Genomic DNA, 26,906 nt, shown 5'->3' on the forward strand with positions numbered 1-26,906 from the left:
GGCTCGAGACGCGCTTGGCTTATTTTGGAGGTAGGCGATGTTGAAAATACCTCATCAAATTTTCAAAACAAAAGATTCCTCCACATTTAAGTACGTCTCTATTTGAAGTTGTATCTAATTTTTGTTGTATTGACTGTATTATAGAGTAACTCTTGTCATATATCTAAATTAATTTTTAAATGAGAGATTGAACTTCCGATCTTTTGGATTAGAACAAAATGTCTTGTCCACTACATATGGAATTTATATTCTTCAAATATCACTGCATTTTTCATAGTTAACATTTTAGTTATTGGACTTAAAATGTTATGTTCTTCAAGTGAAATTTTTTAGTTTAATTGTAATAATCTATGTAGGTGATTTAGTTATAACTTCAGTTCCCCATTCATCCAATATTAATTTGACTTTTCCATTGAGTTGGTTTTAAGATTTTTTTAATGGTTTCAAACTTCCCTTTGTGTCCTACGTTTTGATATATTATCATAAGATCCATATTTAAAATTTACAACTAATGATTATTAATTATATGCAGATGATAATCAATAATAAAAATAAATTATATTTTTCTGTTAAGGTAGACTTCCATTTATGTTAAAATTAGACACTTTTTAAAGTTTTGAGATTTATTAGACCCAACATATTTTTATAATTTAGAAACTTAATTATTAGACAAATACTAAACTTGAAATATGATCCTAAGGTTTAAATACTATTTTTGATGTCTTAATTTTAACTTTTGTTTATTTTGGTCCTAGTACTCTCAAAACGTTCCATTGGTCTTGTTTATTCATTTAAGTTCTTATACTTTCAAAACGTTTATTTTGATCTCTATATTTTTAAACCGTAACTAATTTGGAATCTATTGGTAAAATTTTAACACAAATTTATTTGTAATTGTTTGCGAAAATTTTCTTAGGAGAGAAACTCGAATTGAATGAACTCGATTTGTATTTATATATAAGTGTATTAATCTCTAATATGTATAACGTTATGATGTTTTCTCTCTGATGCAAACTTCGATTCGAGAGTTGTGAGCTTGTTCTTGAAACAAGGATGGTGATGTCTACGACTTTTAGCTTGTTGAAGGATTTTTGAGGTCTTTGACTATGCAACTGGATGAAATAATTAGTTACGAAACTTGATAAGTCTTTGGCTTCGTAGCTTGATGAAGTACTCTTTGGCTTGTTGTAGTAGATGAAACTCTCCCGCTTCCAGTTTGATGAAGTATTCGGCTTGTAGCTTATGGAAAATTTTGAATGATCTAATAACTCCGAATATGAATCTCCTTATGAGTTGATATAATAAGTAGATGTCATTGAATGACCATAAGAAAAACACGTAATATAATTTGATTTGTCGATTTCCAAAATTAATTTAAAACATGTATAAATTTATGATTGATCATCAATATAATTTTAAAATAATGACGCGCCATTAAATAATTGGCCAAATTTACCATTCAACAATAATGAAAACTCCATAGAAAAATAAAAATAAAAATGAAGAGACCACAATGATCGAACTTTTAATATACATGGACTAAAATTAACAGTTTGAAAATACAGTAATTAAAATAAATAAAGGTTATATTTTAAAAATGAAAAATAAAAAGAATTTTAGTCGTATCCATATATATAACAAAAAAAAAACCCGATAATGTTGACATTGAAAAATCCGAAACCAAAATATATTTACTGGTTGACTCGGATACGAACAACCGCTACCGTCGACGAGTCTGAAACCACGCCCCGACGGTCCCACCACATCGCTCTCTCATCCTTGGCCAATTCATAAGGCATATATAATACTTCTTTTTCTTTTCCATATTCTCATCAATCTCCTCAGGGCTCAGGGCTCAGGGCTCAGGGCTCAGTTTCAATTCTTCTGTCTGCCCCACGTTTCGGTTTCGCGGCTCCACCACTTCGCCTTTTTGAACCCCCAAAGTCTCTTACCGCGTTATGCCACACACAAATCCTCCATCCCCAAATAAACCAAAGTCCCACTAACCCCAGCTCAGATTCTTCTGCTACTAGATGTTGCAGCCATCTCCCATTCTCTGCATCAAATCAATCCTGCTGATTCAAATCCCCTTTTCGCAACATACCAGATTTTGCAGTGGATGCAGATTCCTCTGTTTTGCGTAATCTGCTCTGCTCCTAATCCTTTTCTTGCTTTTTCCCCATCCGTACCTGCCAGATTCCCTGCGTGTTCTGTCATTTCGTCGCTGAACTGCCATTGCATTACTGGTTTCCTTTTCAGACTCTGCGCTCTGCAGCGGGCGCGCGCTAGTCGATGATTGGGCTTTTTGTGTGAAGTTGTTGCGGGAGGGATAGTTTTAGTTATCCTGCCCATTTTGGTTTGCTGATCAATGAGGGGGCCTCCGAAGCACCAGCGGCGGTGGGCGTCGGATTCGGTTCCTGGAAATGCGAAGATGAGCGCCGGGTCGTCTCCCGGAACGGAGTCGAGTGCGGCCGAGGAGTTTGTGGAGGTGACGCTCGATCTGCAGGACGATGACAGAATCGTTCTGCGGAGTGTGGAGCCGGCGACGGTTGTTAATATCGATAACGCACTCTCCGTTGGATCTGAAACTCCCAAGTCTGCTTCGATGTCGAGATCGCCGACTTTTAAGCGGAGTTCGTCCAATCTGTTGCGCCAATTTTCGCAGGAATTGAAGGCTGAAGCGGTGGCTAAGGCGAGGCAGTTCTCGCAGGAGTTGAAGCGGTTTTCGTGGAGCCATGGCCATTCTGTTGGTGCCGGAAATGGATTTGACTCCGCGTTGGCGGCACGAGCTCTGAGGAAGCGACAAGCTCAGCTTGATCGCACTCGTTCCGGTGCTCAAAAAGCGCTTCGCGGACTAAAATTCATTAGCAGTAAGACCAATGGCGTTGACGCCTGGAACGAAATCCAGAGCAACTTCGATAAGCTCGCCAAGGACGGATTCCTCCACCGCTCCGACTTCGCACAATGCATAGGTTCGTTCACCAACTAATTAATCTGAAACTTTTTCTTCTCCATCTTTCGCACTTGGCGAACCAGTCATTCAATTTTTCATCCGTTTGTAAAATTTTAGGTCATTTCAAATTCTTAATTAATTTCCCTTTCCCTTCCGCTTGCTTTCCGATAAATCATAAATTTAGGAATGAAAGATTCAAAGGAGTTTGCTGTTGAACTGTTCGATGCTTTGAGTCGGAGACGGAGATTGAAGGTTGAAAAAATCAGCAGAGAAGAACTGTTCGAGTTCTGGTCGCAAATCACAGATCAAAGTTTCGATTCGCGACTCCAGATCTTCTTCGACATGTAATCACTATGATCCAACCTTTACTTCGATTTCAAGTAAATGGGAATTATATTTTTCTGTTAGCCCAAAAGCAGGAATTTAAAACGACACCGTCACCACCAAGAAACGAAACAGACTCCTGTCGTTTCCCAGGTGCCATTTTTCAATTAATTCATATTTTTATTCTTTTAACAGGGTCGACAAAAACGAAGACGGCCGGATTACTGAAGAGGAAGTGAAAGAGGTAATATTTAATTACATTTGTTAAACTTAGTTTATACCTTTTTTTTTTCCATAGAAAATTTTATTTTATTTTAGTTCTTAAATTTTTAAACAATCTTCTTTTTATAATAATTTTTAAGCAGATTTGAGTTCTTCTTAAATGATTGGTAAAGACTAAAATAATTTTTGATGTAAAATTTTAGGGGTTAAAATTAAATATTTAAACCTCATTCCATAACTATTTTATTTTTGATTTTCTACTTCTAAAAATTATGTTTAGAAAGTTATTTTCACACATGTGTTCCTTATTTTGATTTTGAAATTTGAAATTTAGCTAAAAGTTGGAATATATTTTCAAAAGGTGAAAATTTTACCAATGTACAAAACAAACATATTTTTTTAAAAATAGAAAACAGAATAGTTACAAAACATAATATTTAAAAATTAAATGACTAAATGAAATAAATATAAAAATTTAATGATAAAAATATAAAAATAGGTATTAAACTTTAATAAATGGTGTCAGAAAGGTTGTTGTCCCCATTTTTGTCATCTACTGGTATGTATATAAAAATTGCATGGAATTAGCATAATCAAATGATGAGATTAATTTAATAACCCAATCTACTCCGACTAATTGGCCTACTCCACGTCAAGATATTCTTGTCATGGCAGTGAGTCTAATTTTTTAAAAGCGGATGGCTGACTTTTCTTTCCTTGCTTGGAAGGGAAAGAAAAATGGCATTCATAATCTTTTGCATTAGCTTAATTTTTTTGGTTTGGCCAACAGGGTGTCATTTTCGTTATAATAATCAATGGTAGGAGGGATTTGGTAATCTCAAGTCTGAATTTTCAAATGTAACTACTCCAAATTGCAATATTATAATGAATTATTGTTCTCGTTGGGTATATATTTCAATTTGTTTCTGCTCCTACTTTCCTGCTCTCAAGCATCATGATTTTAGAAGTTTTTATTTATGCATTCATTATTATTTTTAATTTTTTCCGATGGCATATCTTTTTTTTTTAATTAAGTGAAGCTATCATTTTTCGAATAATAATTTTAATGGACACATCATGCAAGTTATTGTAAATCATCCCATTATAGGTTTTGAAAATAACTCTGAAAACAAAAACAGAGAATCGTTCAAAAATAATTATCCTAAACGAACTTAAATTTTTTAAGTGGGGTTGGTGGGGACCTTTTGGGTTACAATAACCGAAAACGTGGTTAATATTGTGTGATTATTACGTGTTTTTTTAATGGTAATTACTAATTAATTTAGGTTTTCGTGTTCGCTAATCTTTTCCCCCGAAAGGAACATTATCGAGATTAATTTATTTCTTTCAGATTATTATGCTGAGTGCTTCTGCAAACAAACTATCGAGGCTAAAGGAACAGGCAGAGGAATATGCGGCCCTCATCATGGAGGAGTTGGACCCGGAGAGGCTGGGCTATATTGAGGTTGGTTCGGCTCTCCTACTTTTTTTTCTCACGGTTGTTAAATCTTAATATTTGAAATGCCACAAGACAATTTATTGTAAATGATATATATGTTTGACAAATATGGTTTAGCTATTTCAATATATAAATTACAATGAATGATAAAATTGTTAACCTAAACATAATTTAATTGGTTAAGACATATATCGTTAACTAAAAAATTTGAAGTTTCAATCTTTATCTTCATATATTGTTGAACTATAAAAATAAGAGACGTTAAAATCTAAATCTATAATTATTTAGTATTCTACAAAATAATTTTTGAAAGATATTTAAGTATTTAGTATTTTATAATTTAGTAATCATTGTATTTTACTAACAAAATATTGTCATTATAATAAAATTATTCGTTAGAAAAAAAACAATATTTTGAGTCAAGAATTATATGAATAATCAAATTATGGGATGTACTGATGATTTGACAAGTTAACTACTTGATATCTATTATGAATTATGTTTAAATAGATTAAATTTTAATTAATTTTGCAATTTGTATAAATTAATGAAAAAAATAATTGCTACATACAAAATTTTCTAAAATTGTAGAGTAACTTTTTAAAATATATTTTTTTAGTACTTAAAATGTATGTTTTTACATAAAAGGGCAAGTATCTAGCATATATTTTCCTAAAAAGTATTAGCACATGAAGTATTTTATTTGAAAAAAATATTTTAATTTTAAAGAAATACTCCCAGTGTCCCCGTAGCAAGGATTAATAATGCGCACATGTGCATATAAATGGAAGATACTTGACTTGTTACTGATGAGGACTCAATCTTGTCCTCACCACTATTAAAAAAATTGACAATTCATTAATTTGTATAAAAGTCTATATTTTTGCATTACAACTATTTTTCTATATATATTTTGTTGAGAACCTATAACAGTATTGAAGTATCGTCCTACTATTCTTTAAATTCATGGAACAATTGTAGTTGACTTGTTAAAACTTGTTAAAACAGAGTTTTATTTTTTAATACCCAAGACGTGATTGGATATTGAACTTTTTAATTGTTGTTGGTTGAGTTATATTGATAATTGCCGTCTAATTTGAAAATAATATCCAAATGCTTCCTCTTTTTTTTTTTAATTTATTATTTTTAATTTATTTTATTTTTAGAGTCTCCTATGCTCTCTTAGGCCCGTTAAAAGGAAACAATTTCTCGGCCGTCAAAAAGTATACAGAGAGCTAATAGCATAAAAATCTGACTTCTCTAGTTTGTGGTAAAATTCCTTTTCATGTGCCGATGAATATTTTTTGGTAGTTGAACAGTTTGGTTCTTTTATACATCGCCTCAGTCAAGGTTAATTTCCGAAGCTACCATATATCTTCTTTTAGCAGCCTAACAGAAATTATTGACATGGAAGGCATAGTTGGTAGCCTAAATTCTTTTTACACTTTGAAAGATTGAAATAAATTCACTATTTTTATGGTTGTAATTCTTCCACGAACTTTTGTTGGTCATCAATGGGACTGGCTGGTGAATGACGATTGACTAAATTAAGAGATGCATTTATTAAAATATATGATTGGAGAAAATATGATACACCTTGTATTGATATTCTCCAATATTCCAAATATACACAATACAAAAATAAACTGAATATAACTGCAACTTAAATAACAAAACTGTACAGACTAACCAAACTAGTTACAAACAGTTAGTAAGTCTAATAGCATTGTATGTATATTTTTGAATTTTTGAATTTAACATGTGAGATGGGATTAGAGTCTCCGATCTTTTGAATTATGCTTGTTAGAAAAAAACAGACATTTTTCTTTGTCACAATCAAACACGAATTACGGCCACCTACCACACACACCGGTTACTTGCTAATTCATGTTGCATCAATTTTCGTCCTTAGAGTTGACTGATATAGAATGCCTGAATTGCCTTTATACGATTCAAATATTGATGATTTCACAATATTTGTTACCCGCAGCTGTGGCAATTGGAAACCCTTTTACTGCAAAAGGACACGTATCTGAACTACAGTCAAGCCCTCAGCTATACCAGCCAAGCATTGAGCCAGAACATACAGGGACTGAGGAACAGAGGTCCCATAACAAGGCTAAGTACAGAACTACTCTATTATTTGCAGGAGAATTGGAGGAGAATATGGGTGTTGATTTTATGGGTTATGATCTTGGTCGGGCTTTTCACGTGGAAGTTCTTCCAGTACAAGCACACGAACGCCTACAAGGTCATGGGCTACTGTCTTCTCACGGCTAAGGGTGCGGCTGAGACCCTGAAGTTCAACATGGCTATCATTTTGCTGCCCGTATGTAGAAATACCATCACTTGGATAAGGTCGACTTGGCTGGGATATTTTGTACCTTTTGACGACAATATCAATTTTCACAAGGTAAACACCAACCAGATCCCTCGTTCCTTAATTTCCACAAAATTTCTTGGCTTTATTATAAAGGATTTTGGTTCAGTGATCAACCTCGCTGGTTCCTCTAAGCCATTAGTTTAATCGTTGGTTCATTTAAATTGTTGTTTTGTTAACAATGCTCAAGTTTATCGCAAGAATAAAGTTACTTGAGCCTGGGCGACAAAAGTTGATTTGTTTTTAAATATAATTTTAATTTGATTTAAATCCAAACTTTAGCGCTAATCCTATGTATTTATATTATCAAATGTCTTGGTCACTATATTTTTATAAAATTTAATTTTGGAACTTATAGTTAAATTTGCTTCATTTTCCTCCTTATCACAATAATATAAAGATAATTACTCAACACAGTTTTTGTAGGCCTGCAGAACGAATTGAATATAACTACAACAAACTTCAGCAATCGTCATTTACTTGTTTGTTCAACCAGAAAAGAATACCCCCCTGTGAACAAATGTCAAGGATTTTGTCTGCTGGTGCTTTTAATCCTTCTAACGTTCAGGTAAATTTGAACTTGGCATGAGCGATTAGCTGTGAAAACACCAGCAACCTTATTAGATGTGTCGACCTTTTTATGTGTTCACAGCGCCCCTTTCAATCAACGTGTTCTGATAAGTGGATTGCACACTGGTTTTTAGTCAAAGGCTCGGTATAGAATTTTGTTTGAATCCTATTTCTTCTGCTTGATGGGACCAAACCTAAAACTAGGATCTTGTGGGGTCTTCCCCAAACCTTTTCAAAAAGGATTGAACTCCACGCTGGATCTCTGTCAAGAAGTTCTTATTCGTGGTGCTGTTTCGGTCCCTTAATGACTTAGTAGCTTCCGAGTGCTTTCTCCCAGATCTCCTTTCGTATCTTGTTAAGGACAACGGTGCCCCAAGTGTCTCCATAATTATATGATATTGTCCGTTCCTTCCCTAACCAATGTGAGACTTTGTTTGCATTTCTTGCAACCTCAACAATCCTCCCCTCAAATAAAGTGCTACTTGTATCTTGTCTCGAATAGTCATGAACTCCTTGCTACATGGACCACATTGTGGGAACAACTGGTGTCGTTCTATTGCACCCTAAACCTCCTCCCCTCGAACAAAGCTACATCATTCTTCCTCCTCGTGCACTTTTCGTCCGAGCACCATCTAGAGATTCATCCACAAGTTCTGTAATGACTGTTAGGCTCACCAATCACTCTTGTTCGGTCTTGTCTTCGAGGATTTCTCTCACGCAGTTAGGTTTTTTACCATGGCTCTGATACCACTTGTTATTGTCTGCTTTAGGCATAACTCTCACGGCTTTGCTTTTGGTTTCACCCAAAATGTTTCATATCAATAGAGATAATTATCCTCACTTATATACCATGGATCAAACTCCTCTCTAACCAATGTGAGACTTTGTTTGCACTCCTTGGAACCCCAACATATCTATCCACTTATCGAAGTGGCACAAGAAGTGTAGATTGCAACCATGAAGTACATGAAGCAACGGAAGCGTGTGCGATAATCTTTTTGCTCCAATGGTTAAGTTCACTAGTTCTTCCGTCTTCTGTGATAATTCTTGCAGCAATCTCACTAGTTGATCTTTCGTGCCATAAGCTATACCTTTACTGATGCTTCCAATCTTCTGTGATTAGTACAGTGTTAGTCAAGGACAATACATCCTTCAGCATGTACAGCCTATTTATTTTCATGTCTGTCAACACTGGCTGAGTTCCTTTTTTTATTCAAAAGCACCTCCTTTTCTTCTGTAGAACATTTTTGAGCATTTTGCATCCTGAAGAAATGAAATTTCTTTTAAGGTCTAACTTCCCTTCATAGAATCTGTGTATGGTCTTGCAACCTCAGTCTTACGGCACCAATTGCTGCCACCTAGAAAATGTGATTATTCTCGATAAACACCATCCCTCCATCTTGTAGGTTCTTCCTCGTGGGAAAGGAAGTATCTCTTTTTTGACTAATTTATCTGGTTTCCTCGGTTCTCCCTTTGTCTGTAGTTCTTTCTATTCAATTTCTTACCTCAAACCATTCACTCTTTCTGCATCTCCACTCTTTGTTGATTCAGCCTTCAGTTCCAGTTCTTTGTTCTGATTGTCAGAACAGTACTTACAGACAAGTTATCCCCTACCACCCTTCATTGTTGCCTTTACAACTTTGTAAGACTCAGGTAGGGGATTTATCAACATAATGTCTCCATCCTTGTCTCCATTGTTTTCTAACTAATTGATAAGCTACTTGAACTTCATGGAGGTTCTCTTATGTGCTCTTGGTAACTTGGTTGGATTCATCTTACATGTAATTAAACAGCCTTCTTTTTTTCCTCCAGTAAAACTTGTTCGGAAGATCCTTCATCAAATAAAGAGACTCAAGCTTCTTTGAAATGGTCTACGCTGAACTTTCCATGATCATTTGCCTTTGAACATTGTTGGCCAAATTGAGAATCAAGGTGTGCAAGCCAATTCTTGCATTGATTCTTTTGCCTCCTTTGTGAAAGTCTCTGTTAGTAAACTGAGATGATCAAGGGCTTTTAGAGCTTTGTACTAAACTAAGATCACTTTAGTTTTCTTTGTTCTCTAGCTAAAGTTTCCAGTGCCATTGGTCTTCTCAATTTGATTGCCATTGCTATTGATTTCACTTTGAGCTCCGGTACAGTTTTGTTAAGCTATCAAAGCTTACAAACCATCACTCACATACCTAGAGTCAACCCACGTATTAGTTCTATTCAAAGAACAAAAAAAATGAGACAATGTTTATTGTAGTTTGGCAGCCTTGCCTACATTCAGTTACAGCCATCAGAAGCCAAATTTATTAATTATGAAGATTGAATACAACAGCTCAGTCAATAAGAATGAAGAAGAATCAGAAAACCAAGGCAAAAATATTCAATCTCACTGATGGCCCTCCTCTTATCTTTATCACAATAATAGATAGTTAATTATCCAGATACAGGTTTTGTGAGCCAAGAGAATGAACTGAACGTAAGTCAGCATAAACTAACTTCATTGACTTGTTTGTTCAACTGTAACATGCATAAACGATAATGTGATTTGGATATCAATCACCACATGGTGAAAGCATTTTGCTAGTATTTGAGTGCTACGACAAAGTGATTTAAGAATGTAAATTGCGAGGATGACAAAGGTAATTTGTGGATGTCCTGAATTTATTGTCTTTCGGAGCTCGAGTCCATGAAATGTGGAATATCATGCATTTGACTCCTCTAAATTCAATTTTGTGCCCTGCAGACGATTGCCGCAGCCATTGTAGTTGGTGTCATTCTCCATGCAGGGAACCACCTTGCCTGTGATTTTCCAAAACTCGTACAGTCATCTGCTGAAAGCTATAAACAGTTGAAAGATGATTTCGGGCAACAAAAGCCTACGTACTATGACTTGGTTAAGGGACCTGAAGGTGTGACTGGTATCCTAATGGTCATCTTCATGGCTGTGGCATTTACTCTTGCTACCCGATGGTTCAGGAGGAGCTTAATCAAGCTGCCCAAGCCATTTGATAGGCTGACCGGATTCAATGCCTTCTGGTATTCACACCACCTGTTTGTCATTGTTTACGTCTTGCTCATCATCCATGGCATATTCCTCTATGTGGAACACATATGGTACCGTAAGACGGTTAGTGTGGCGATACTTTCCTTCAATATTTGTCTATTTGGCTTGAAGAGGGAATTTGTTTTTGCACCGAGTAGAAATGTTAGCTGAGGTATTGCTTTATGCATGCAGACTTGGATGTATCTTGCTGTCCCAGTTTTACTATATGCCGGGGAAAGGACCCTTAGATTTTTCCGCTCGGGCTTCTACAGTGTTCGACTCCTCAAGGTTTCTGCTAAATACTTACATATGCAATTAGAATCCTATTGAACACAAACACAATCTCTCTGAGTTCATGTCAAAACTGTTCTAGACTAGACTTCAAAATTCATTGCCTTCCAAACTTCCATTTTCTGCGTATCCAGGTTGCTATTTACCCGGGGAATGTTCTTGCATTACAAATGTCTAAACCTCCTCAGTTTCGTTATAAGAGTGGACAGTACATGTTTGTCCAATGTCCTGCCGTTTCTCCATTTGAATGGTAAATACTATTACAACTCTTGTGAAATATTAGGTCGTATAGAAAATTTCTGTTAATTTAATCTTTAAGTTGGAATTGTTTTTCGTATTTCCCTTCTGTATATTACAACTCTGCTGCAACGGGTTATGACATTTGTGGATTGCACACAGCTTTCGACTGCATAGTCATATCCAATTTATACTTTATGTCCATTATGTTCCGTCTAGTTCTTCTTCACACACTTTTCACTAATTTTCAAGAATCTGAGCTGAAACTTGTTGTGCCTCAGTAACACAAATTTGTGCGCCAGGGTATTATACTTCCATTATATAATGCATAATTTGCTTTAGTGCCCATCATCTTCGTATGCAGGCATCCATTTTCGATTACTTCTGCTCCAGGAGATGACTATCTGAGTGTTCACATACGGCAGCTGGGTGATTGGACACAAGAGTTAAAGAAGGTATTTGCTCAAGCCTGTGAGCCACCTGTTGCTGGGAAGAGTGGGCTGCTCAGGGCTGATGAAACGACCAAGAAATGGTATATAAATCTTAAAATCTCTTCATTTCCTAATTCTGGCCCTCTTAATGGATCTTTTTCTCATGCAATGCATTTCAGTTTGCCGAAGCTCTTAATAGATGGACCTTATGGTGCACCTGCCCAAGACTACAGAAATTATGATGTTCTATTACTTGTTGGTCTTGGTATTGGAGCAACACCTTTCATTAGCATTTTAAAGGATTTGCTTAACAACATCGTCAAAATGGAGGAGCAGGCGGTAATTACCTGCATTCATCATATGATCCTGAATTTTCAACTAATACGTGCCTATTTAACTAGCAACATCCTCGATTTAGAGTTTTATGTACAAACATTTTTCTTGTCGAGTTTTTCCTTCCCCTTAAAACTTATCATTCATACGATAATCATTAAGCTTTCCTTCCTCAGGATTCAATTGCAGACGGCGGTAAAGAATCGGATCTCAGTTGTGGAAGCACGGACTCTTCCACTACTCCCAGGGTTTCTCCCAAGCGAAAGAAGATTCTGAAGACGACTAACGCTTACTTTTACTGGGTAACTAGGGAGCAAGGGTCGTTTGACTGGTTCAAAGGGGTCATGAATGAAATCGCTGAGATGGATCAGAGGGTAACACTGAACTTCTTTTGGGCTTTTATGTCCTCGTTGATTCATTCTTTTAACTTCATGACTTGAAACTTAGGGTGTCATTGAGATGCACAACTACCTGACAAGTGTGTACGAGGAAGGAGACGCTAGATCAGCCCTCATCACAATGGTTCAAGCACTAAATCACGCAAAGAACGGAATGGATATTGTTTCTGGCACCAGGGTAAATTTCTACTACAAAATCAGTTTTCTACTTAAGTTTGGCTTTTAAGTTCTGGAGTTGACATAGTTTCTGGGAACTAGGGTAAAGTTCCTTGATCTTTTACTTGTCAACAAATCAACGAGTTCTTTTCGCACATTCAGTTTTCTCATTTTTACTCTCCATGATCAGGTCAGAACCCATTTTGCAAGGCCAAATTGGAAGAAAGTTTTTTCCAGAATTTGTGCCAAGCACTGTAATGCCAAAATAGGTGAGTACCCTTCAAAAAAAAAAAAATAACAGCAGGACAAAAAGCTGCATTTCCTAATCTAATCCTTCTCGGTTTGACAATTGCGTTCAGGAGTATTCTACTGTGGAGCACCAGTCCTTGCCAAAGAACTTAGCAAGCTCTGTTACGAATTCAATCAAAAGGGCCCAACTAAATTTGATTTTCACAAGGAACACTTCTGAGACTATACTGCTTAGGGGTACACAAAAACCCACTCTTCGACCCTTCATTTTATTGTACAGTTTTTGGTAGGAAAGGAAATAGAAAAAAACTTAGAAGAAGGAGAGTATATGTAAAAAAGAAAATGAAAAGTTTAGCCATTTAGGTACTACTGAGTATAACCATTGAAAATTTCTGGTTAATGAGAGGAAACTGCTTGGATCTTATCCTTGCCTGGGTTCAAGTTGCGGTAGGGCCTTGTGTATTGAAGTGACAGGAGGGGAGATAATGGACCTGTGATGTCATATTGTTAGGAGGAACAATCATGGTACAGCTGCAAGCAATTCAATTGGAAAGTGATTTGTGGTGGAGACAATTTTGAAATCCAGAAAGGTTAGTCATGGTGGGAGTAGGAATAGGATAGGATGGATTTCTCAATCTGCTCAACTTCTTTCCCTTTTCCCATTTTGTTTTACTTTCTTTCCCAAGCTGAGCCTATAGCCTTTAGGAACCCATCTAGATTGTCATTGCTGGTGCTGAGTTCCAGCTTTGATTCATTTATTTAGAATAAAAACACGGTTGTAAATGTAAATTATAGTGATATTTTGTTCATCATTTGGTGTGTATATATATATATATATATATATATATATGTCATATGTATATCTCTTATTGATTACAATATTGATAATTTCCATTGTCCACCTCATTGGCCCCACCTTTGAAGACGTTGAGTCACCTATGCTTCAAATTGATAACGAAATGTTAGAGAAAGATTTTAAATATTGCTCTTGATGAAAAGGTGAATATCTCAATTTTATGGAAAATTTGATGTCAATGGATTTTTCTCGAAAAACTATTAAAATAATAAAGAAAAACTTATTACAAATGTGTATTTCACCATTTTTAAACCAATTAAAGATTATTAATATTAAATATTATGTTTGTATGGGTGATAATTTTTTTTTGTTGTGTTGTTTTTGATTTGAAACATGGTGATGTTTTGTTGATTTATATATTTTGTCAAATTTGTTACAATATTATGAAAATGTTGATTTGTCATTCTCATCCATGTCAAACTCATAAACATATAAAAATATTGATACAACCTTGATATTTTGATAGGCGTAGACTTTTGCTCTTCTTAGATCTTTTACCTTATCTTGTGATAAGCTGAGGCTTTTATATTTAACATTTAACATTTGGTTATTTCTTTATCTCAATTAATTTGTTTATTGCCAACTTGAAACCTAATTTAATTGGATAAGACACTTATTTTTATATCGTGAACTTAAAATTCTCACTTCCACATATTATATTAAAAAAATCAATTTATTTATTAGCGCAAATTTCATATAAAACTCACCGGTCTCCCCTACCAACTAGAGAGGAAGAAACCAAGAAAAAGAGGTGCCCTCGACCACAGGCAACCGGTTAAATTAAGTGTTTGATCAAGGATAATTTTGAGATTTAAAACAAAGTCACATTAAAACCCCAATATTCTATTAATTTGACCACTCAAAATTGCATTTCAAGTGATTTGGAGAATCACTTATGTATTATAATTATCAAATATCTATATTTTAAAATAGAAGCGGTTTTTACAAATTGACAATAACAAAAATGATTTTAGCCACCGATAAAACCACTCTTAAATATGCTCTAAGAGTCGGTGGGATCAAGCTCATTGAACCACATTTTGATTAAAAACATAATTTTCTTGTGACCCACATCTTGAGCAAGGGGTTTTTGCAATTATAGCACTTTGACAAAAACATCCTCTTAACTCTCTTACCTATATTTTTCAACCCAAAAAAAAAAAAAAAACTAAAACTCTTACCTATAATACCTCTGCCTTCATTATTTCTATTAATAATTTCCCAAATTGCCTCCATGCCTTCCAGCCATGTATTAGATTATTTGTTAGTATTTTCACATTAGATAGTTGTGTTTGGTAATTACATATCATGGTTGATAATGATTGAATGGCAGTGACCTAAGTAGTAAATTAATGGTTGATTATTGCTTTTTTTTTTTTATAAATATTTGTAACGATTATTAATTCAATGGATAGAACAATATAATTTCTCTCCTACTTCTCCTTTGTTGTCTTCTTCGTTTTCTTTTCACTTTAATCTTTCTATTTCATCAAATTTCATCCATATAATGAATATAGTGCAATAAGCAGTGAAATTAAGGACCTTTTTTTTAATATTATAAAAAAACATAGCTAACTATTTATAATATTATTATTTGCAAATTATTATTTTTTAAATATTATTGTTTTAATTATTCTGATATTATATTGTCCTTCCAAGAGATGATCTAGTCCACGTAAGGGTTGTCTCTGGTGACCTTCTTACATGGAAGGTAAGGTCATCTCTTATCTTGTGTAGCCTACCACATAGGAAAATTGTCTCTCAAAAGGAGACGACATACAATTTTTTTTAATAGGGTTCCTCCCCGTATATCCTATGCTATTTTGAAAAAAATAAATAAAACTCCATGTTACTAGTACTTATCGTCTTTTGAACATGCCTTGCCACCTCAAAGACGAGACGACCTCCTACCTTCGTGTACAAGGTCGTCTCTGGACCTTGCTTGGAGACAATTAAAACTACAATATTTTTAAAAATAGTTTGTAAATAATTAATTATATTTTTATAACATTAAAAAAATTCATCAAGAATACCTTCTCGATTAAACTAAAATATTACTATACCCACAAAAGATTTTTGTCCAGTAGCAAGAATATTATTGTTCCTACCCAACTGTAAATGTTCAAAATGAATTGAAACTCAACTTATTGAAGGTGTCAATTTCACAGTTTAGATCAGTTATTGAGGAAGATTAGAATGGAGTCGTAATATTTATGAAAGAAAAAAAAGGTGAAAAGTTGCGTTGATATCATATTAGATCAACACATAACATGACACATCACAAGAAGTATAAAGAAATTGACAGTGAGTCAAAAGAGTTGCATTTCTTATTTAAAAGTTTGAAGTGAACAGATCACAAAGCAGAGGAAGGAGTAGATAGTGAGTCAAAAGTGTTCCAAAATTATTTGGTATTTAGAAGTTGAAACACTGTACAAAACCGTGTACGAACCACTTCTTAGTTGTTTGATATTCATCAAACCCTTTCAATTCCTTGATCAACAAGAACAAATTAAAGAAAAAAGAACCTGCCCACACACATCACATTTCTACAATATTTATATATTATATAATAATATATAACGTGTTTAAAATTCAATCATACAGAAACTAAGAAACTACCATAACAGAAGAAGAAGAAAAGGCAATGGTGAATTCAACAAACGTGTCAAAATTGAACCGTGTTTGCTGATTTTTCCCTCCCCCAGTTCCCAAATTTCTCTTCTTCAGTCAGCCTTCTTGCGGTGCCTTTTTCTGCAGAAAATCCCAATGTCAAAAAAGTTAGCATCTGTGGTCAAATGCCCTTTGTCATCACGTCAATTCATCCTCCGCCCAACTGCCTTACACCTGGCCTCTTGCGGGGGATCCAGAATTTTTATTCCCGTGGCTTTATATAAAATTCGGTTAAAAAATACTTTTGGTCCGATGGCAATTTATTTCTTGTAACGATTTAATCACTCTATTCTCAAATTGATAATAATTTAGTCGTTGAATAACAATTTAGTTCTTGTAATCTAAAGTTAGTTACGATTTAGTCTTTATGTCGTGAAACTTTTTTTTTTTGTTTGTTAAGTTTCTTATATTTATAAATTGATAGACTAAAGAGGGACCAAATATATTTATAAATTAGAAAGATTAAATTGTTTTATGATAAAATTTAACACTTAATTTTAATAAGTTTTGTTACAGATTAAATTGATACAAATTTTAAACTACATGGACTAAATCATTACAAGCTAAAGTTTATGGACTAAAAGTACCAGGACTAAGTCATTACAAACTAAAGTTCATAAACTAAATTGTTATTCTAGAAAAAGTAGCAAAGTATCAAATATTTTTTTTAACCTTCATTAAATATGCTTTGCTAGGGGCAAATATAACATTTTTGTTCAGAGAGATTTTTTATTAACTATTATATATATATATATATATATATATATTTTAGTATACTATTATATTCAAAATAACATTAAATTCATAGAATATATTTAAAAGTATATAGGAGTAAAGTTAAAAGAAAGAATATAATTTAGACAATTAATCTTTAAATTTCTTTATAATTTCTAAAACTCAAATTAAAAATTATATCTAATGAAAACAATCAAATCTAAAAAATTTAATGCTTTATAGAGAATTAATAAAATATATAAGTACTCTAAGAAAAATATTACTAATATATAATGACAATATAATAAATTAAAAAAATATAAGTTTTGAAATTGCTACCATAATTAGATAAAAAGATAGAAAATAATTTATTTATATTTTAAACAGTAGAGGCTGTACCTAGCAGTGTTGAAGAAAAATACTTTTTTAAAAATTGACATATTTATATAAAATAATTATATATTTTAAAATTGAGGAACTCTCCTTAGACCTTGTTTTTTAAGGAAATTTCCTTTATTCCATAACATTATTTTTGTTTTCATACTTTTTGAAATATCTATTTTTGTTTATTTTAGTAGAGGTACTTTTGAAATATTTATTTTGATCGATGTACTTTTTATGTTTTTATTTTTATTTTCATCTCATTTATTTTGATAAAAAATTTTAATACGACACTTTACTTGCTAAATTTCTTGAAATGTAGTTATACATTTATACTAAATTGCTTTTATTGTGTATAAATTTTGTGTGAAAATTTTACGAATAGTTAATGATCAAGATAATAATTCTTTTAAGGTACAGAGACCAAAAACAACGTTTTAAAAGTAACTGAAGTTTGAAATTAAGATAGTATTAAAATTTTAACTTTTAATTCATTATTTATTTATACTTTTTCTTTTATGATTTAATTGTTGCCGTTTTCTTTTCTTAAAAAAAGAAATTGCTGACCTTTCTAATTTTGATGACATTTCAAGAAACTTGCATTTATGAAAATTTATTGCCGTAACTGTCGAGATAGTTTGAATTAAACACCTAGATTTTGATGGCTTGAATTTTGAACCAGTTTTTGGTGGAGATGTTTATGTTGCCTTTCTATTTCTCACAGATTGTCAAAAACGAGATATATTTTTTTTAAGTTAATTTATGAATTATGTAACTGTATTAAATATCCGACATATATCTTAACGAACATCAAATTCAATCTTCCAATAAATATAAACTTTAGGCGCATTTCAAGTCAAAATAAATTGAGACATCATACAATATAACTAAAATTTATATTATACGTAAATGTTATAAATGTAGTTATACTCTTCCGGTGTTTGTGAAGGAATATATTAACTTATTTTAAATATAAAACAAAAAGGTGAAATAAAGGAAATTGATTAAAGGGTAAAAATGTTATAAGAAGATAGCGAAGGAAATAAAAAAAAATCTATGGATTCAAGAGAGCATCAAAAGCTCTTGGGTAAATACTTCTTCATTCTCACTAAACAAAACAATCCTAATTTTTGTGGTAAAATATTTAGAAAAATGTCACAAACTTTTTATGATTATATATATATATATATATATATATAAATAAATAATGTGCTACTCTTTTTTATTGCTAATTGTTTTTTAATAGAACCTTATGAATGATATATATATATATATATTTTAAAATTTTTATAATTATATTTTTTCAGTACAACAAATTGGGAGTATGAGAGTTTGAATCTCATAGATGTTAATTAGGGTTGAGCTATACCCATGTTTACTTAATTATTGTAGATTTTATCTGACGCTAAAATTTTCAATATGTTTATATATTTTGTTTCAATAAGATAAAAAAAAACATGAAACAAGAAACAACAAGTTTTTTTAGAGAAAAAAAAAAACAAGAAGGAAAAAAAATTATAATATTACCCCATGAGGCCTAAATTTGTAATTTAAACATTGATTTTTGTAAGTTATTTGGGAAGAAAAGGGATCCACCTCCCTCCTTATTTGATTTATCCATGGATGTAAACAACGTTCTATTTAAATATATCGACACAATATGAACATAATGCATTACTTTAATAAAATATATAAAACAATATTATTTCTTTGAGAGAGAGAGGGAAAAAAAACCAACAAAAAAAAAGGAAAAAAAGACGAGTAGAAAAATCCAAGTTTTGCTTTTTCATCCATTTTCCTTCTATTTCCTCTCCATATAAACACAAATCTTTGACCAGGTCGAATAAACAAATAAAATAAATAGGTCTAAAAATTATTTTAGTTTTATTTCTTTCCGATTTTAGTTAATTTAATCTGATTTATTTTAATCCCTGTATTTTTTAATTTTTGTTAGATTTTAATTCCTCTACTCTCAAAAGAGTCTATATAATTTTTTTATAAAAAAATTTAGAAAATAATAATTTTATTCTATTCATTTTTATTTTATCTCATTTATCTGGATCAAAATGTTAACATGACACTTAACTCTTTAAACTTCTTGAAATTTAGCCATAAATTTGTATTAAAAAATTTTCATGGCATATAAAGTTTGTGTTAAAATTTTGCAAATAAAAACAAAAAATTCACTTTTAACGAGGATGAAAACAAATATTGAACAGTTTATTGACTAAATGAGCCAATATTAAAAGTATATGAAGAAAAACAGTCATTTTTAAACTATACCAACCAAAATAAATGAAAATAGAAAGTACAAAAACGAAGAAATAAAAACAAGGTTAAAATACTATTTTGGTCTTTGTATAGTTTCAATTTAGTTAATTTTAGTCCATGTACTTTTAAAAATTGATCATTTTGCAAATTTTATACAAATTTTAATACGAAAACTATTTAATTAAACTCATGGTTACATCTCAAGAAATATATTGAGTGTAATGTTGTATTGAAATTGTGATAACTAAAAGAGAGAGATTAAAAACATAAATAAGAGATTAAAATGACCGCCTTTTATAAGTATATGAACAAAAATTAACATTTTGAAATTATATGAACTAAAATAAACTAAGTTTAGTTCAATATATGAGGGTGGGGGTGGAGATTCGAACTCTCAACCTTGGATACATATGCTTTAACTCCACCAACTTCACTTGCCTCTATGGGAGGCTCGCTCTGGGCAGGTTCGGATCACTTACAATACACGACTTTACGAACGAAGGGCTTGGTGAGTTAAGAATGCTAAGCTATGCTCTGGTTGGCAAAATAAACCAAAGTTAAAAGTAGATAGACAAAAATGAATAATTTGAAAGTACAAAAACCAAAATGAACAAAAACTGAAAGTATAAAAATAAAATAGTATCTTAACGAGGCTCTTTGTTGGGGAAGATTAATCTTAACTTCACCCCCATTAAATGTTTGACAATCCTAAACAGTTTTTGTTTATGGAGAAATTGTTTTTGTATTTATCTCTTTTAGCTGCAAAACATTTGGTACGATGGATTTTGAACCAATTCAAAATCATGATGATTTCAACTATTTGTATCAAGTGATTTTGAATGATTTTATAGGATTTTAAATCCTATTAAAATTTTTATTTTATTTTCATTTTCATTTTCAACTAACAAAACATTTAATTTAATTTATTTTCAAATCAAGAATTTAAAATCATTTATTAAATTTCAAATCATAGAATTCAAAATCATTTTATTATTTTGCTATTAAAATATTCGGATGTTGAAATATGAGTAGTCCCCGGCGCATTCCAAAACTGACTCTCCGTTTCCTACGAAGTTCCGTTCGGTTCCGTTCCGTTCTTATCAGTCAATCAGTAACCGCTACCACTCCGCTTATATACTCTCTCTTCTTCTTCCCTTTATTAGTATTAACCCTCTCTCTCTCTAAAAACTCCTCTCTCTCTCTCTAGGACCAGAGATGGGAGAAGACAGCCAAACTTTTCCATTGGCGCACTACCAAGCTCACCACAAGACCGACGCCGAGCTCGCCACCATCACCGCCCTCAAAAACGAGCGTTCCAACAAATGCTTCATCTACGTCTTCTCCGCCTTCGTCTTCCTCTGCGTCGCCCTCCTCATCTTCGCCCTCGTCGTCCTCCGCGTCAATCCCCCCTCCATCGACCTCTCTTCCGCCACCCTCGCCAATTTCTCTTTCCACAACAACACCAATTCCACTTCCAATTCCTCCTTCAATCTCACCTTGATTGCCCTGATCGCCGTCGACAACTCCAACTTCGGTCCCTTCAATTTCGACGACGGCGCCCTCGGTTTGATCTACGCCGGCGCCGTCGTCGGCCAGACCACCACCGGCCCCGGCAGGGCCAAGGCCAAGGGCACCAAGAGGATGAACCTCACCGTCGACGCCGCCGCCAATTTCAATTCCAATTCCAGCACCGGAGATTTCAGATCTGGAATTTTGAAGCTGAGTAGTTTTGTGAAATTGAGAGGCAGAGTGCGTTTGATTCATATCTTCCGGAAGAGGACGACGTCGGAGATCAACTGCTCCTTGAATTTGGATTTGAATTCTCGTCAAATCCAGCACAATTGGGTTTGCGAGTGAGCAGAGCAACGCACATAGAGGCCATCGATTCCACAACCGTAATTATTATTTTTTATTAGTTTATACCTTTTTTTTAATTCTTCGAATTTGGTTACAATTTTGGAGGTTTTTTTCTCTTTCTTTTTCTGCGTACCATGTAAATATAAATATATATGTTACGTGATTGAATATGATAATTTAGAAAATGATTCGATTTTTAGATATTATTTTTATTTAGATGTTTTATTCTTATTATGATTAGAAATCATATTAGGAATTATTCTATCAGATTAAGATACTGTATTGAAACCTCTCTTTCCTCCTCCCTAAAAACCTTCTTGATCTAGTAAGCCAATAACTCATGTTTTAGCTTTTACGATCGAATTTCAATAATATTCATCAAATATAGATACTCTCATTCTTTATTATTGCATATTTTTAATTAGTGGACTTAGTAAATTTTTAAGTAATATTTTCATTAGTAATATTGGTAATATTTTCATACTCTCATTCTTTATTAGTAATATTTTCATTTTTTAATTTTTATATATGTCAATAAATTTTATTATCAAATAGGGTTAAGATAGGATAATAATAATTTTATAGTTCGAATCTCCACCCTTATTTTTTTAATTCAAAATTTCTTAAAGATAAATACTTTATTGGATAATTTATGGACGTTAACATGCATTAGAGAGTTTCTTTTGTTGAAAGTTTTACTTTAACTACTAGAATTAACGGGAAAGGAGTGGATGTCATTTTTTTTTTCCTTCTTTTATTTTGTTTTCTTTTAATTTTTTTTTTAGAATTTGAAGCAAAAATTAAAAAGAATTACTATGTATAAAAGAAGTGTTAATTTGTATGAAGGGGGGGAAAGTTTGAATTCAATATAAGTTTTCTGAAACTATTATCCCCATGGTTTTAGTTAATTAATTTAATCAAGTTAATTTTGTTTATCAGTTTGCTAATTAACTAGTCTTAAAGAATTTATACGTTTTTCTTCCCATCATGTAACATTAAATATATTGAGCTGAAAATATTAATTTAAAGAATTAGACATGACTATTTATGAAATCAAAAGTCTAATTCACTTTGAATTTAGAACAGGGAGATCAAATTAGATCAGAATAATATATTTATAGTATAAACCTAAAAGTATGATTCCAAAGAGAGATTATATCTACATATATCACGAAATAAATTAACAACCACATGTATAATAGATTACCATAGGTTACCAGAAATTGCATCAAAGAAAGAATAAAAAAGATTACCATAAATTGCTCCAAATAAATCTCCATTTCCAACCGTTTCTAACCATTTTTTTGTCAAAGAAAATAAAACCCCTAAAGATATCAAATTAAGGGGAAAAAAAGGGGAAAAAATCAATTTTAATTTTAAACTTGTAACTTCAATTTCATCTCATTTCAACTTAAAAAAATATCAATAATTATGGTAAAATTTACCCTAAACTTGTAAAACTGTTGCAATCTTTCACTAGTGATAAATTTTCAATTGAAAAAAATAGAGTATTCTCATGTATATTTAATGAAATTTTAAAATATATATGGTATATGAAATTGACTTGATTTCAAAAAGATCCACTAGAACTATATACAGCACATTAGAACTATATATATATACATTGATCAGTTGCGACAAAGTTGTTCAATGATTTATTTTGTGTATTGATCAAAATTTTTAGTAAATAACATTAAAAAATTAACAATTGCATTCAAATTTAGTTCTATTTGATCGTCATTGTGATTTCGATCTCATTCTAATTTTTTCATTTCGATTCCTTATCATACCGATTCTTAGTGAATTTTTGGAGATTTTTTTTTCTTCCTGAGTTTTTGGAGATTTTATACTAATTGTTGTTAAAATTAATAAGTGAATTAATATAAATTGAATAAAGGGTAAATTTTTTTCAAAAAAGTTCTAGTAGATAACATCAGACATTTGATTCGGATTTAGTTCTATTTGATTTTCATTTTGATTTCAATCTCATTCTCATAATTGGTTTTATTCTAATTTCTTTTTTCATTTCGATTCCTTATCGTACCGATTCGCCTAGTGAGTTTTCGGAGTTTTTTTTTGGTTGTGTGTGTGGAATGTGGGTTTTGGAGAATTATATACTATTTATTGTTAAAATTAATAAAGTGAGGGTAAAAATTTCAAAAACAAATTGAAAGTTTACCATGAAAATTGATACCACCCAGAGTAAAAATCGATTTTTAACCAAATTAAAGAGAAAAAAAAAAGAAGAAGAAATCATCTTCTTGAAATCTGAAGAGGAAACGCTTCTGACGAAATCATTACAGATTAAATTTCCCAAAGCACCGTTTTCTTTCATTAAAAGATATATATAAAGAAAAGAATCGACATTGGAACTACAAAATCCGTTTCCGTCTCTCTTCTATAAAACCCTTCCATATATACATCCCCCTTCCCAGCCGGAATCAATGGCGGCACAAGAAACTTCCGGCGACCGGCCGGCCACGCTCAGATCAAGGCGCAGAGCATCAGAGCGCTGCATCAACGCCTGCTGCATTTACCTCTTCGCCGGCGCCGCCGCGGCCTGCGTCGCCGTCCTCATCCTCGGCCTCACCGTGGTCCGCGTGAAAACCCCCACCGCAAAATTAAGCTCCGTCGCGGTAAAAAATCTGAGCTACGGCTTCTCCCCAAACCCTTTCGTGGACGCCACATTAATCGCCGAGGTAACCATAGAAAATCCGAATTTTGGAGAATTCAAGTACGAGGAAAACACGGACGCCAGCTTCATTTACTACGGCGTGGCGGCGGGAATCGGCGAGGTGAAACGGGTGTCCGTAAATGCAAAGGGCGTGAAGAGGACGAGCTTTAGTGTGGAAGTGAAAACAAATGCGAGCGTTGCTGACGTGGATTACATGAGCTACGATTTAGCGAGTCTGAAGAGGATGAATATGAGCTGCATCGCCGAGTTTGAAGGGAGGGTCCGTTTGTTGAAATTGTTTAAGGAGATGAAAGTTTCTTTGTTGAAATGTACCATGACTCTCAACTTCAGCTCCCATGCCATCCACAATCTTGCTTGCCAATAGAACTCGAAACAACCGATTGGATGCAGGTTCAAATTCTGTCGATTTCTTACAGCGGTTCAATATAGATTTGATTTTTTTTAATCTTGCGTTTTTTTAATAAGGTTTTTCGGTTTTGTTTTGTGATTTATTATTATTTTTTTTTAGTACAAGGTTTTGTTTTGTGATTAATCACCATTTTCCTATCAATATTTGTTCATTTTTCAGTTATATTCAAGTTAGAAATAGACGATGCTATTATTTTTGTGTAAAAAAATGTTAATAATTTGGCTGTTTAAATTGTTGTTAAATTTACTATTTTAGTTCATGGTTAGCTAGATGTGTGGAAGAAGCTGAAACGTACGTTATAGGGTTGCTATTAATTTTGATTTTTTGGATAATACCCAATTTATTGTTCATGCATTTGATTTATATTGCTCTCTCTTCAAAATGGGTGGTCAATTTTTATTTTTTAATAACAAAAGGTAATTTTTAGTCAAATAGATTATTACATGTTAGTAAGTGGTATATTTATTTAATTCATATCTTTTCAATCTCCTCCCGAGAGGATGCCTATCTAGATTGTCAAGTCGAATATAGCTAGGTAGTAATTGACATATATTTCAAATGAAGAGGTTCTGAGTTTGATCTCCAACCGCATGTCGTACTAAAAAAAGATGCATATTCGCGTTAATTGGAGAGAGATTTACCATTCTTAATATAAGTCAAGATGGCGAGTTGACTATCCCAAAACATAGGTCCAAAATTGATTTACAAAAAGATGACTTTTAATACCTTACTTTAAATTAATCTAAAATTTTTTATTTCTAGATTTTTGAGAAACTTTCTTGAGAGTGTTTGTAACAAGTCTATTTTTTTTATTATTAATACAAAAAATAAAAATAACCCATCATAGTCCAAACATTCGTACTTTATTTATTTTTTTTCCAGAACCTTGAATTATGTGAATAATTCATACCAACGGAATAGATTTTGATGGTTGGATTATTCTAAGTTTGGGTTTATAAATATCATTTAAACTTATTTAGAAATTTACCATTTAAGAAGTTCCTCAATCCAATTAATAAAACAAATCTTTATTAAAAAACAACTATTATAATTTTTTTTTTTAAAAATTTGAGAATTAAAAATGTCAAAACAATAAATCATTATTCTTGATTCTAAAGTTCTTGTCTTCTATCTAAAACCCAATGTGGCAAGTTGTGTCTATGAAAATCAAAATGGGACAAATTTGTTATTTCTTGTATAACTGTCTACCTATTTGGCTCTTTCCTCTTTCTGCCACCAAATGTGTTCAAATAAATTATTCATATATTTTTAATGATTCTAGAATAGAAAATAAATCATATTTAAATAAACTAAGCTCAAACTAGCTTAATTTGTCATTGCATTTTTTAAAACAGATTACAATTTTTTTTTTGTCTCCATTCTTTTGCTTATTAATGTGGGTCACATTTACCCTTAGAAATTTTCTATTTTATTAAAATTTAGCTTTCAACTTAAATAAACGGTAAAATCAATACTTTATTTTTGTGTTTATTTTTAAATTTATGGCTATTTAGAAACCTGAGACGAATTTCTTGGGCCAACATAGCCCATGGGCTTTTACCCAGGGTGTTTAGGCGAGGTATTGAAGGGTGCCCATGCCCATTTGTGGTGCAATATATTTGTGTAATTGTGGAACTATTACACTTTTATTAATATTATTATTTAGTTATATGAGGTGGAGGATTTGACTTTCAATTTTAGTGAGATAAGTAATACGTTGATTAATTAAACTATGCTTATGTTGGTAATTGTATAGTATTATTATACGTATATATGCCATATGCTATTTCAATATGTTTTACATATGGAACTCAAGAATAATGTGATAATAAATAATAATCTAATTCATAAAGGTTAAAAGGATGACATGGTGTAATATTTGAGATAATTATTGGCATTTTCTTTGGAAAAAAAATATATTTTAAATTTAGATGAAAGTTAAACCTTAAATTAACCGTGTGGAAATTTTAAAGATTTCTTAAAAGTAGAGAGATTAAATTTGGACATTTAGAAATAAAT

The 26,906-nt window shown here is 32.4% G+C and overlaps 3 protein-coding genes across 4 annotated transcripts; all 3 read left to right on the forward strand.

Moving 5' to 3' along the window:
• Positions 1-1,676: 1,676 nt before the first annotated feature.
• On the forward strand, positions 1,677-13,846 carry LOC111015291 (respiratory burst oxidase homolog protein A). 2 transcript variants are annotated; one of them, XM_022290265.2, is made up of 14 exons: positions 1,693-2,972; positions 3,138-3,297; positions 3,473-3,521; positions 4,851-4,964; positions 6,949-7,371; positions 10,640-11,023; positions 11,132-11,227; positions 11,365-11,480; positions 11,832-11,999; positions 12,078-12,237; positions 12,408-12,605; positions 12,679-12,807; positions 12,976-13,054; positions 13,145-13,846. In XM_022290265.2, the coding sequence occupies exons 1-14, from the start codon at positions 2,369-2,371 to the stop codon at positions 13,252-13,254; spliced, it is 2,790 nt and encodes a 929-aa protein (XP_022145957.1). In that variant the 5' UTR covers positions 1,693-2,368; the 3' UTR covers positions 13,255-13,846. The 2 variants fall into 2 exon arrangements, with proteins under 2 accessions (XP_022145956.1, XP_022145957.1); XM_022290264.2 differs by having other exon boundaries at positions 1,677-2,972; positions 11,832-12,237.
• A 7,230-nt stretch (positions 13,847-21,076) lies between these two features.
• LOC148211006 (Late embryogenesis abundant (LEA) hydroxyproline-rich glycoprotein family) lies at positions 21,077-21,984 on the forward strand. Its single transcript, XM_088125790.1, has one exon. It carries the CDS (start codon positions 21,142-21,144, stop codon positions 21,781-21,783), a length of 642 nt encoding a protein of 213 aa, XP_087981916.1. The 5' UTR covers positions 21,077-21,141; the 3' UTR covers positions 21,784-21,984.
• Positions 21,985-24,227: 2,243 nt separating this feature from the next.
• LOC111015254 (late embryogenesis abundant protein At1g64065) lies at positions 24,228-24,842 on the forward strand. The gene has a single exon (XM_022290214.1). The coding sequence runs from the start codon at positions 24,228-24,230 to the stop codon at positions 24,840-24,842; it is 615 nt and encodes a 204-aa protein (XP_022145906.1).
• The last annotated feature ends 2,064 nt before the right edge of the window (positions 24,843-26,906 follow it).

Source organism: Momordica charantia (genome assembly GCF_013281855.1).
Source record: "Momordica charantia cultivar OHB3-1 chromosome 6 unlocalized genomic scaffold, Mcharantia_2.0 BLBB01000006.1, whole genome shotgun sequence".
Taxonomy (NCBI): Eukaryota; Viridiplantae; Streptophyta; class Magnoliopsida; order Cucurbitales; family Cucurbitaceae; genus Momordica; species Momordica charantia.